We start from the raw sequence: 13,364 nt of genomic DNA, 5'->3' as shown, positions 1-13,364 counted from the left end.
GGTTCCACACCTTCCTCCCCGGGCATTGACGTATGTGGTGACCCTTAACCTAAGCGACACCCCTCCGTCAATCTTCATTAACCGTTCCTCACATCAACACCTACACATAGCTTAAGAAGGAGAAAACGAGCCATATGAGCCCTCAACTGATGCCCAGTTTTCAATATTTTGTAAGGCTGGTGTTTTGGACGACTTCCACCACGGCCATTCATACAAACCATCGAAATGGATGATCTTATCTGCCTGTTTTTCATTCTTTTTTCAGTGAAGTTTCCGTTCAATTCCTGACGTCGCGTCGTAGCATACAAACAAATGTACTCTATAGAGCTGATGAAAATACGTGTTTTGAAACGCACTGCACCACATCTGTCAGTGCAATTATATGAGGTTGATTCCTGACTCCATTTCATATTGAAAGCAAACAAACGTAAAACAAAATAAGGGCTAGTAAATTTTGAAAATAGGATTAAGGAGTCCTACATGTAGTTGCTCCTATACTGACATTTGTGACATCTTGGGTGATTCTGGAAGAACGTTATGGTTATGTAAAATGAAATAAGAACCGAACAAGGATGATAACAGACAACAAAGATACGTCATCAATATGGCGCCCACTAGACGCACAGGTAACAAAACTAAATTCTGATAAGAGGAGGTATAACCGGTTCCACAATAACGATAGTCTCCAAGCAGATGCATATTACTTAGTATATGGGGCGGTCTGACTTATTTTGCTGGACTTTTGTGGCCTTTTTAGCGTCCTTACGTCTCTGTGGAGAGGTTGGTGAAGAGTTTGAAAGGTGCCAAGAGTATTTTATGAAACTTGAAAACTGAAAATATTCTAGTTTCTGTAATTTTTATGAAATTGACAATTAATGCCACTGTTTACCACATTTGCGTTCGGATTTCTTATCAAAAGTACGCAAAAACGGCACAAAAATAGTCTATATGGTGATCTTTTATTTTCACGCGCCTACTGTAAATACTGTAGATACCATAGCCTCACCCACCGCCGTCAAAACGTAGAAATGCAAAATCAAAACATAAAAATGCAAATATTTGACGGACATGCAGTCACTCTCTCATTGGTCGAACCGCTAATTGTGACGGACAGTCAGGATCAGTCTATTAGCGCTTGGATTTTCTATCAGTTCTCACCACACAACGACATCGTATCGTTGTTCATTTAATTTCGATATGTAATGGTATAGTGTTATTGAAACTTACTATGTGTAGGAATGACTAAATATTTGAGTTTTTTTAATTCAAGTTCCAAGCCTCATAAAATGCTCTGGATGCCTTTAAAAGGTGCACTACTAGAAGGACAAATTTGCAAACATGCGCTCGTAACAGACTGGGACTGAACTAGAGCCTTGCACCTGCAAGGAGATCGATTGAATGCTGTAGCAGTATGAAACTTTTATCATAGCGTAATTCACCAGAAAAAAAGTGAAACTTACTCCATTTCATACAGTTCCACAGCATTGTGCACGACGATGTTGGTTTCATCTCCGCTTGCGAGCCACAAGTTTTCGATGACTGGTGCCGATGAATCGATGTGCACCGTGACGCTGTCAGTGATCTCATTGTCCATAATGTCTTTCGCTTTGACCCATATCTTCACGGTGTCGCCGTCCACCTTGCTCACGCTTGAACTGTACTGTGTATTAAGGTCTCCTGCAGACCAGCTACTCGCTGATGTCAAGGTACTACCACCCGCATGGTCTTTCCCAAAGGCTACTTGGAACTGCGTGACTCCCAGGGCGTTAGGAATGGCCTGCTTACTACGCGTACCCGTCGTTTGGTCATAGGCAGCATCTATTCCGGCAGAAAAGTCCGAGATGGTGTTCAGGAGCTTGTTGTGGTTATGGTAACGGTTGATGAAATGGTTAGGCCAGCTGGCTGTCACTGCACAAGCCGTGCAGTGCAGCCAAGTATCCCCATTGCCAGCAACACTGCTTGCAATGGCCATTGGATAGTTTGAGTCAATTTCCACAGCATTGGTGTTGTCGTACAGGACAAAGCGTCGAGTACGTCTGTAGTTGCCTGCGGCGTCATCCGCTGTAAGTATGACTGAGTACACGCCAGCAGTTGTTAGAGTGATAGTGGGGTGTTGAATGTTGCTTGTGGAGATAGTACCATGAGCAAATGTAGTGTGGGGCTCTGTGAGCTGGTTGCCAGTAGCGACCAACATGTAAACCTCGTACTCATATTTTGTGACCCCGCTCAAAGCGTCCGTCCATCCCGAAAACTGTAAGGTGATTTGATTCTGAAATCACAAGAACGCAGGATTAAAAGTTAGTGTTTTAAGAACAAGACCTATTTCCACGAAGCTGTCAAAATAAACAGGCACTAAAATGGCTATTTTATCACAGTGCTCCTTCAATTGATCAAAGCTTAAATTGGAATGTAGTTTTCTTATTTTTATAACCTGTGAGGCTGATTCAGTTTAAGACTATGGTATCTGTTGTGTATCATGACGATATATTTTTACAAGAACAATTAGTTATTACACAATGAACAGATAAACTGCTATACTTGTTTGGTAACTACTGTTGATACCTGTGACGTTGTTATGGGGTAGGCCCGTTGTATCTATTGTAATATCATGAGATATAAAAAGAAAACAACAAAAAATACAGTTACTACACAGTGAATGGGTGAACATCTCTACCTGTTTGCTAACGGAATCACCGATGTTGAGTTGTGTCCCAGTGCAGGTTGGAGCGACGTAATCGAACACAAACTCCGCTGTTTCAGTACTAGTCGAAACCCCGGAGTAGTAGTTCTTAACGTGTCTGTTGTTGGAGTCTCTGTCGTAGACAGTGACGTAGCCGCCATTTGTGAAATCAGCCGTAATGCGAAGCCTGTCGGTAGATCATAATAATAATAACTTTATTGCACAACAATTGTACAGGTACAAAGTATGGCATTCACTGGTTCATAGATAACATTCTATTAGGCTAATCAATCTATTTTATACAATATGGTGTAGTAGTATGGGATGACAATGGGATTTTACAATAAAACAATGTTGAGTCACTTCTTTTAACAGCAGGCCAAAAACGACAATTTCATTTCAGTCCCAGTCCCGCTGAACACTTTGTAATGTTTAGAACGCAAACTGATGAAGAACTAAGAGTGCATTTGGCATTAGTCGAACCTAAACGTATTTGAAACATTTAGTAATATCAATCAATCAATCAATCAATCAATCAATCAAAATGGTTTTATTAATCAACAGAACTTGCAGTACTACATTTGTAGACTGAATTGCATCTATTGTGACATACATCGTACGAATCACATGTAATCACAAAACTATTGCACTTATTGTCATAAAATTGACTCTGACAACATTGTCGTTTTAAAATACTATTTCGTATGTACAACGTTAAATCCATTTATCATAACATAAGACTGATCAGGCAGCAGTGTCATTTTGTTTCATTAAGTATCCTTAGAAGTGACGGTGCTGGACTGTTACTAAACCTAGTGGTGCGAGTAGTAGGCAGAGACAGAGCAGATTTAGATAGAGCAAAAAGGTATTACTTTAAACTGATATGACAGCTCTTACTTGTCGCCATGGTTAAATGGCCCAGTAACGTGTATATTCTCGTCACAGTCCATTTGTATCGGGTTATCGCGACTGGCCGCTGAGCTGCAGGTTCCTCTGTCATTGCGGATCGTACTGCTGCCTGTGAAATAACATCATATTCGCAAAAACATTTTTAGATGTCGGTCAAGATATCTAACGTAAGATTGATATAAGTATAGATATGCGTCCAATTTTAGAGAAGTGCGAATGCAGCAGCTACTGTTCCCGGTATTATAACTCATTTTCTTGATCTTGTTGAGTTTGAGTTTATTGAGTTTATTGAGATGCCCTTTAGTCCCACTAGGGGGCTAATCTTCCAGGGCTCATAAACACTACATATACATCACAAAAATACATACATACACACATGATTACATATTTACATACAGGTACAGGTACACTGTTTTTGAGATCAGTGTACTTGAGATCAGTGTACTTGCCGGTTCATTATGGATTCAGCAGTGGCTTGCAAGCGAGCTGAACCAACAATCTAATTGTCACAGTTTTGCTCCGTTATGGTGGCGGTTGCATTAACTATACGCAGAAGTTGATAATTAATTTTGCATAAGCGTTGAATTTCGTCGCTTAAAGAGATACTGGTGATAGGGAGAACTCACATAAACTTGCATGTGCTTCTTTTACCCTGAGGTTAACTGTCACAAATCAATAATTGAAAATAAACGAACTTCTGGAAGAACAACAGACTCACCTCTAACGTGTACAGCGTTAAACCCTCCCGCAATGAGGCCCAAGCCGTGGCTCTGCACATAGGCCGGCCTGTTTGGAACACTCGGGGTGAAGTGCCCTCTCCAGTCAACAGTCAACGTGGTCGGATTCATGTTGGTGTACTTTACGCTGTCCTCTAGACAGTTGGCATCAACACGATCATGGCCACGGGACAGGGCGGCTAAGCAGTACATGTTGCTCGATGAGGCAGAAACTGAAAAGGAAACACGCGGACTGGTTAAAGGAGATAAACATTTTAAGAGTTTCTGGACCAGTCAGCCCCGAATGTTGTTTCAGTTTAGGTACCCTATTGCTTTCCACCAGTTCCGATGTAAATTTAGCGTTTTCAAACCCAGTCATTTGCCCCTATAAGGCCGACAGCCAGGGCTATGGCGTCAATAGTGTTTTGGGAGCTACCAGTTTATCATGTACCAGCAACATGTCGTGCTGTGTGCTTATTCTAGGAATGTGCGCTCCTGCGTTAAGTCTCATACTAATAAACCACATGTGTATTTTGAAGTCTTGGTAAACCTATGGAAGCTTATGTTTCTTCAACTTGTGACAGAGACTCTGAATTCCAATGCTGTGTGCATCAATCAATATACATATACATATACATGTATTGTTAATATGTAGAAAGCTTTGGAATTCAGAGCTACTCTCTCATACTAGTACTTACTTGTTCTGCAATGAGCACCACCGAATCCTGTAGAACATGAGCATGATGATGGTGTAGTAGCACAAGTTCCTGGGTAACAGTTGTTACTGCTTTGTCTCCAGGAACATTTCTCTGTATGGGGGAAAAAAGTAACAACAGAAAGTTGGTAAAAAAACGACTGTTACGTGGACTTTGTCTATTACTCAGACTTTATTCAATGAAAAGATACATATAGAATTGATGTCATACCCCTGCAGGATGTGCCAAGATTGTCATATGCCTTGGCGCTTCCGTAATCCCCGCTGCATCTATGACATCGCTGGTCGCTATTGGTGGTGCATCTTGTATCATCGCAGTTCGCTATTACGGTGCATTCTAGAAGAAACCCATTGTCAGTACATGTATATACTACTCGCGTGAAAGCATAGCCATAGATGGAAAATTTTCCAATTATAGCTGACGGAAGAGCTGATCTTTCTGTGGTAGAATTAAAGGAACATAAAGCAAACTCTACATGTCCATTTCAATTATATCAAAATGGACGAATTTAACCATCTTCATAACGCGTTGTTACCAACGTTACAACCACTGCTACGGGCTACAACACAGGTGTTTCCCTTTCGTTCACACGAGTCATTGGAAGTGACCTATAAATATTTGTCTTTATAACAACGTAAAGATGTTCAATTTCCCAAGCCCCTGCTAAAGCATGTAGCGTCTTGTTCATACGAAATATGGTGACTAGAACGGGCCATGAAGAGAGGCGAGCACTTCCTTGAATAGTATCGATTTGGTTCTAGGTATCTAAAACGACGTTAGATTACTTCAGCACGTGTAAAAAGAAAGGAGTACTCACGATCGCATTTCGGTGAATAATACCCATCGTTACAGCTGGAGCACATGTTCGGGCTTGAACAGGTTCCGCCATTGGGACAGGTTATTATACCCCAGCATACAGCTGAAATACAAGGACGTATGATTACTTGTCAATCGCACACCTACCAGTGGTATCTTGCCTTTCATAACTGCTTACAAATGTTCCCTCCTACAGTTATGAAAAACAGTTAGAGGGCCAAACACAAACATCATGACCACAACATATTCAAAACAAAAACTCCCTAGGTAATTCATTCGTGAACTCCCGAATAGGTGTGAGTTTTAGCATACTTACAAACCAGAACATGAGGCGTAGCCAACTACATTATTGTTAGAACAATTATTATACAACTTACGGACGCATACTCCTCCACTGTTTGTGTGTCCTGGACAACAGAAATATTCAGCGCCGTAACAGGTTGTTTGGCGGGATGCTGTTCGGTACCTGAAATGATATTCAGAATGCAGGGAAAAAAATGCTAGAAACGCGAGCGATACGGAACAATGATTTATGGCTAAATACTATCAAACTACATGTAGAAGTCATGATGTCTTTTGTTTGTTTGTTCGTCTGTATTGAATTTCCGGTAAACCTCCTCATGACGTAACACACTAGGTTTGTACTGAAAAGTACAAACTGAATACATATCCGGACAGATTTATTCGATCCACTTACACCCAGAGGGACCCCTACAATAAGTGTTGTGTGTTCTTTCACGTGCTCGAGGTGTGGCTCTCCTCAAACATTGGACCTCAATGTAACGTCCAATCCAAGGGACGTTCCTAACCGAAGCTATGTACTCATTTTCAGCTGAGTGAACTGATGAAAGTCGTATAAAATGCCTTTACCAAAGGCACGGCGTCAACGGGACAAGTCAGGGGAAAATATGCATGATTCGAACGTAGGGCCTCCTAGGAATCTGCCATTACGTCACCGCGACGCTACAGCTGACGTTCTGATAATGTAGATCTAGAAATGTGACGTTGCTATCTTTTTTTTTTAATCATTGATGTGTAACAGCTTACCTTGTGCAGGTATCCCATCCGCCAAATCCACAACTGGTGTAGTACCTCTGTGAGTAAGTTTCTGTACACCCATAAGAGATCTGACGACTACACACCACACTGTGGAGTGATGAGAGATAGGTAGGAGAAAGTCATTACACTAATAACCGCTTCAGATACCCTGCAGAGATGTCATATGCGCCTTCATATTCATCTATCAGAGTCAACATGTATGATGGTGTAGTGCGTATGTGGAAACATTTTGTAGCGGTTGACGCTTCACCCCTATCCCCATGTAGAATGGCAAATTGTGTAACTTTTCACAACGTCACCATTGGAACAAAATGCACATTTAACGCAACCCTGGCATTACAAAATGTACATGCTTCTATGAAAAAAACTAATAATACTGAAATTTGGCACATACATGCATTTCAATACTACGAATGAAATACGCATCAGATATATCTTTTGGATATTTCGAGCTTTCTGCAGTTCTGTAAAAAGATATAAGCTGCAATCTGTTATAAACGTCTATTTTTAACAAGATAGAAGTTGATATAAAGTTAATAATAATAGTCTTTTTTGCATATTCCTGCCCAGATGTGCTACATGCACAAATGACCACATGTGGTCTATAAGAAGCAAAATGTGAAACATGAATTGATAAAATGCTACATTCTAACATTAAAAAGTAAAAAACAAACAAAACTGTGGACTTTTGTTAAACTAATGTTGATTACCTGATAGTTTCTTCTCTCTTTTTGAAACACTTGAAAACATAACTACATACTTTGTCCATTCTATCTATGTTAATATTCACAAAACGTTATACTTGCATGCAAGACATGACAGCAGTCATGCAACAACATTCAGTTCACATATTTATGGATACTGATTTATGATATTTAATGATTTTCTCGGGTCTACATTGAAATTATCAGCCTGAAATACCTTTTAAGTGGACAAGTCATTATTTGAAAAAAGATGGAGATTTTGACCCAAAATAAGTTTACTTACCCCGATAATGCAGTGCTGCGTCTAAAGGATAGAGAAAGTACAATGAAGAATAGTGTACCCCTCTTCCAACAATCCATATCCAGCCACATTTTCAGTACTGTGGGAAAAATAACGAAGAAAAATCAATGAGCAATCATCTCACAGCTTACATGTACTTTGTTACAGTTAGGCTAAATAACATGATTTTCTGAATGTAGCTATATCTTTGTTTGGCTTAAATGATGTTTTCTTTATGACATCAAAGTTAGCAGAAAATCGTACTATGGAAACTTCACGAAAAACGACGTGACCTACTTCTGAGGACATCCATAGGATATGACCATAGAATATCCCAAATTATGCAACGATTATTGCATTTAATAACTATTAGAAATATCTAAATGAGAAACAAATAGGAAAATTCCAATTTTTCAACTATTTCTTTTGTATAAAAACTTTTTTAACCTCAAGATATCATAACAATCTTCAGATGTTTTGCTAATTGAAGTGGGCGCCGTAAAGAACCCTCAAGCAACAGCTAGGAGACATACAGGTTCGGTGGGTTGTACAACCTTTCACCTTTGGCATTTTATGTCACAGAATGATTCGGAATGTGCGTCATCCATTTAAAATACTTTGTATCAATTACTATACATGATCTGTACAGTCTATAGTGACTGTTTATTTTACAAAATACACGGTATGGGTGATTTTACAGCACGGCGTGTCAACAATGCTCAAGCATGGAAGTGTTTGGGCGTTGTTGACTGTGAAAAGAAAGATTACCATTCGTAGGAATTTGAAGTGTTGAATTTGTGATTGTATATTTTGTGTGTTGTATGGATGGATTAAACGAGGGGGCGCATGCGTGGTCAATAGTGCCCCTTGTTCATCTTACTCTCCAAGCAGAGTAACTTTTGACGTGTTTTTAACCTTTTTGGTGGGCTTTCTGTTTTGTCCCGTTTCCCTTATGTCCACCGCCGACAAAACGCCTAAAACACGCCATGACCCAGTCGGAGCCGAACCTCTGCTTGGAGAGTACATTCATCCCGGTTATGGGACAAATGATGATGATGATGATCACACACATCACCATGGTAACAGAAGGGGGCTTTGAGCTGCGAATGGCGGATTCTACCAGTCAAATGAAGTTCTGCATGTTACGCCAGCTTACTAACTTAAAGGTATTAGATTAATGCACAAAATACGGTTTATATACGCCAACAAACGTTGATCTCTTCTCAAGATCCGATTGGAATAATAAATTACTAACTGGCGACGCAAAACAGAAGATCATCCTTTTTTTTCATTTTAGTGTTTGACCTTATTTGTGTCTTCACGACCCGCTTCCACTTATAAGTTGAAAACAAGTCACTGAAGTCTCTGTCTTTATGAAAATCCGATTGAAGACATAGTTACTGACTTGCAATTCCCAACAGAAGATGAAAATTTTCCCTAAATTGTTTTTACATTTGCGTGATCTCCTTTTTTTATATCAAAACATAAATCACATTACAACATATGTTAAAACAAGCCACAAGTTTCTGAACATCCGATTGGAAGACGGACTTACAGACTTGCGAACCACAACAGAAGATTAAATGTTTGACCAAGCTTTTTTGTTTTTATGTTTCTGCGATCTGTTGTCACTCACTAGCTGAAAAGCTATCGTATCCTACATCTTTATCAAAATCCGATTCGAAGACCAACTTACTGACATGCGAATTCACTTATTTGTTAAACCACAAACTTACATGCGCAGGGAATGGCTAGCGCCTCCTTGAATTATGTACTGTTTGTTACAGTGGGGTATTGAGATAATAGATAATTACACAACAAATGCGGCTGCCTTTTTCCTTTCCTTCAAGGAGGATGGGTTTGGTATTGTTCGCCTACCACCATACGTAGGGCACGTTTCTGAACGCTTACTTTGGTTTGGATGAAAAATGCATCAAGTTTGTAACTTTTGATCTTTTCAACTTTCCCATGCCAAACTTTGCCTTTTCTGGCGGGCTAACTGCACTGGGTAACAATCAAATTGTCATTAGCAGGTGGCTTTATGTTCGCGGATTTCAGTGACTTCTCCACTGCGAAGTCATCACACCGCGAACAATACATTTAATTTTTTGCGGAAATGTACTCTGTCTGTTCCCTGCAAATTCCCCATTTCCACTCGAACTAGACTCAGATGAATTCAAAAACCAAAAACAATGAGTTAGTGGTATGTGCCAGATAACAGGTATTCAAGCAACTGGATATGATTTTGGAAACGGTCAGACGTTTCAAGTAGCATGTACTATATTATATGGTATTGTATAGCATGTTAGTGGTATGTATATTTGCAAGGTGGTGTCGATGCGTCAACGACAAACAAGGAAGCTGTGTTATTTCCCTTGGGAAGGAAACACCTTAGGGTAGAGATTTATGTAACTCCAGGTACGATTTCCGCAATGGCGCTACCTATAATAGAGTTAGGAGCCAAGTCTTTAGTGAACGATTGGAATACACTGCCACCATCCGAAGGGAAGGCAAAAGTTTTAGGTTAAAGCGAAGTCAGACAGGTAATGGTACGGTTCATAATAGACAGTGACAAAACCTGGACTTCTGCGGATCTTTTTTTCAGTATCGCATTTTTAATCGTTGGAATCCTCTGGGGAGATCAAACTGTGAAGACGAAAGTCTTTTTAAAACCACAATCATAACAACCTAAAGAATACTGATTATTTTGAACATGCCTTAAGATCTCATTGTGTCATGAACTACCAGTATACGGAAATTTTTTGGTAATCTCTCTTTCTGACACTAAAGTTGACAACGCTTATCAAACGACGTCCTTAAAAATGCCTACCTACATGTTGTCAAATGCCTTCGTAAAATCCAAGTTAGCCATGGTACAGATTCACACATAACTACAATATCGTCACACCGAAACGTCAAACGACGTTCACAATCATAATATTTATCGTACATATCATATCATTATTACAAATTTTACAGTTTCTTACCAACATAATGCAGGTCTGGCACAAGTAAGTATATTCTTGCATGTCTGGCACAAGTAAATATATTTGGGTGAGAGACTAAATAGGCGGAAAAGAATGATGGCTCGCCTCAATCGGTTCACATATTGATTGGGATGCGGCAAAAACAAAAGAAGAACAGATTTACCTTTTCGGGCTCACCTCACCTGACCACGCGCGCAGGCAGGCAGGCAGGCAGGCTCCTTGTAGAGTGACTTCTGAGTCTTTCCAAGGGCACGCTTGTTGTCCACCCCGAAATGACCAACCAAACTTTCTGACCAACTCGCGGCCGGAGCGTTCGTTCCGCGGAACCCTCTGGCGGAACCCGGTTAAAATAGAGAAAACGCAAACTCTGGAATAGATAGTCCTGCTGTTTTGAGAATCAACAGACTAGAAATGTCTATACTTGTCTTCTATATGATTGACCTCGTTTTGAGAGCGCTCAACTGTATCACATTTGCATATGTCGCAACAAGTGTCCCACAAGAAAGGAGGAAAAACTGGTATTTCCAAAAGCATGCGCATGCGCGCAGAGAGACATTGTTGAGTAACAGCACTAGACATGGCGATTGCAAATCTTTAGGAAGACCTCAGACAAGAAAATGGAAGTCAGTTTTCGCGTGTTGGCCTCTGTCTTGTTGCTTGCAGTTGGTTGTGCTGGGCTAGTTGACTTCAAACCGGGGTATCAGTACCAATACAAGTACAGCGCCTCAACAACGCTCAAGCATGCAGGTGTCGTACTGACGTCCGCGAAGGTAGGCCCATTTAGACAACGCATTGTTTGTCGCACAATTATCCATGCTGGCTAGCATTGTGTATCGACATGGTTATACTGGGCACTTGTTTGAGTTAACTTATGAATAGATAACATGACTCCACTAGCTAAACAGCGACAAAACTGGTAAATTTGACGATCGTAGGTTTACAACTACCTGCTGGAAGTTGTTGGCTCTTCGGAAAAGTTGTTGTTTGCTCTTCGTACGAGTGAGCGAAAACAGCAACTTTCCGTACAAATTAATCTACGGGGTCTACAAGGGTATGGCACCAACTAAGGCAACAATTTGTGCAATTCAGAATTACATCGTTAAAACTAGATGTTACTAGACATGACATTGATAAATCTAAAACAGAATGTTTGGAAACTTGAGTCGACATGGTCGATCATATGCATATCCGATCATATCCATTTACTTTATAAATTGCATTGTGTTACATACTACTAGTAGTATCATTGGAAAGCTTATTCATTGCTCCTTACATTGGCACCCCATGTGCTATGATTGTATGTGCATTGGTGGAGCAAAAGGACTGGTCATGTGTGCAGGTCGCGAGAGAAAATGTACAGCAATTTCCTTCGATGTTATATCTGTTATGTTTTAATGATGAGCATTGCATTTCATGTCATCGTAAAGCTTGTCTATTGTTATCTAAAACGATGTATCATTTGTATTGATCTTGCTTTTGTGCAACGAACACCACGGCTGAATTCGTGGGCGTGTCGCCCTAAAAAGTGCCGAGATTTTTCTTGCCAATGTCAAACGGGGTAAATTCTAAGTTTCCTAACTTTTGATAAGTTTATGTTGTTTTCCCTCGCGTTTCTTATGTTTCTTCTGGCGTTTTGATCAGACAAAATTCTAGAAGGCGCTCTATTGTGATTTGCCATACCAAATAGCGATCTAAAAAATCATAGATTATCATTAGTATCAATATTCATTGTTCTGTCTGTTGGTCAGATGGGTGATATATAACTTGCTGATTGTTTATTATCCTGCTCCATTAAATTGACACTTCCAGTGCTACATTTTGCGTAGGTCTTCAAAATGTCAAGAAACGCTGTATACAATGTTTAAGCCCCTATGACACAACGCCGACCATGGTCTCTCGACCATCCCCAAACTTCCCCAGACCATGGTTTAAAGTAAGTCGCGAACAATTGTCGGTTGAGTGCATGAGTCCTGGTCGGCTACGTCAGCCGAATGTTTCAAAATGTTTTTGAAAATCAGGAGTAGTCGGGAGGTCGTAGAAATATCTAACCAGTCTTGTAGGGATGGTCAATCAGTTGGTCATTGTTTGAAATTGCATCACACCTTTCCTGATATGATTGTCTATGTCATCGTCGACGACGACTAACAACAACAATTGCTTGGAATGAAGTCAGCAGTAGTCGGGCCATGGTTGGGACAATGACTTGTATTTTATACAATTGCTTGTCTATTGTCATTTAGAATAACGCATCATTTGTCATGAGTACGCTTTTGTGCGACGAAAACTATTCCTGAGATTTCCCTACCAATGTTAAAGACTTGTTGGCAGCATGCAGGGAAATTTTGACACTTTGTTTTTGGTTTGCAACCCATAAACATAATGGTGCTCTATCCGCGAATGTACGATCATAGCAAGGGGTAACATTAATTATATTGTAAATGGTAAATAATACGCTGTCTACTTATATAACACAATGGAATTGATAAAGTAAGTTATT

General features: G+C 40.1%; 2 protein-coding genes across 3 annotated transcripts in view; one reads left to right on the top strand and one right to left on the bottom strand.

Moving 5' to 3' along the window:
- LOC136420478 (uncharacterized) overlaps positions 1-11,329 on the bottom strand; it is a 36,757-nt gene extending 25,428 nt beyond the window's left edge. Inside the window, exons 1-11 of the mRNA XM_066407427.1 lie at positions 11,031-11,329; positions 7,884-7,980; positions 6,885-6,983; positions 6,215-6,303; positions 5,839-5,940; positions 5,232-5,357; positions 5,004-5,114; positions 4,308-4,538; positions 3,578-3,698; positions 2,675-2,867; positions 1,461-2,269 (exon numbers count right to left, since the gene is read on the bottom strand). Coding sequence (XP_066263524.1) covers positions 1,461-2,269; positions 2,675-2,867; positions 3,578-3,698; positions 4,308-4,538; positions 5,004-5,114; positions 5,232-5,357; positions 5,839-5,940; positions 6,215-6,303; positions 6,885-6,983; positions 7,884-7,972 — 1,970 coding nt within the window. The 5' untranslated portion in view covers positions 7,973-7,980; positions 11,031-11,329. The remainder of the gene's footprint in view (positions 1-1,460; positions 2,270-2,674; positions 2,868-3,577; positions 3,699-4,307; positions 4,539-5,003; positions 5,115-5,231; positions 5,358-5,838; positions 5,941-6,214; positions 6,304-6,884; positions 6,984-7,883; positions 7,981-11,030) is intronic.
- The window catches only part of LOC136420477 (uncharacterized), an 88,683-nt gene that overhangs the window by 1,857 nt on the left and 73,462 nt on the right, over positions 1-13,364 (top strand). The window contains exon 1 of one of the 2 annotated variants that reach the window (XM_066407425.1): positions 11,407-11,637. The exons of the other annotated variant lie outside the window; for it this stretch is intronic. Coding sequence (XP_066263522.1) covers positions 11,485-11,637 — 153 coding nt within the window. The 5' untranslated portion in view covers positions 11,407-11,484. Of the gene's footprint in view, positions 1-11,406; positions 11,638-13,364 lie in introns of those variants that run through there. 2 annotated transcript variants of the gene reach the window in all.

The sequence above is a fragment of the Branchiostoma lanceolatum genome, chromosome 15, assembly GCF_035083965.1.
Source record: "Branchiostoma lanceolatum isolate klBraLanc5 chromosome 15, klBraLanc5.hap2, whole genome shotgun sequence".
NCBI classification, from domain to species: Eukaryota; Metazoa; Chordata; class Leptocardii; order Amphioxiformes; family Branchiostomatidae; genus Branchiostoma; species Branchiostoma lanceolatum.
The sequence above is the reverse complement of the archived record's forward strand: the minus strand, read 5'-3'. Positions and strand labels throughout refer to the sequence as shown.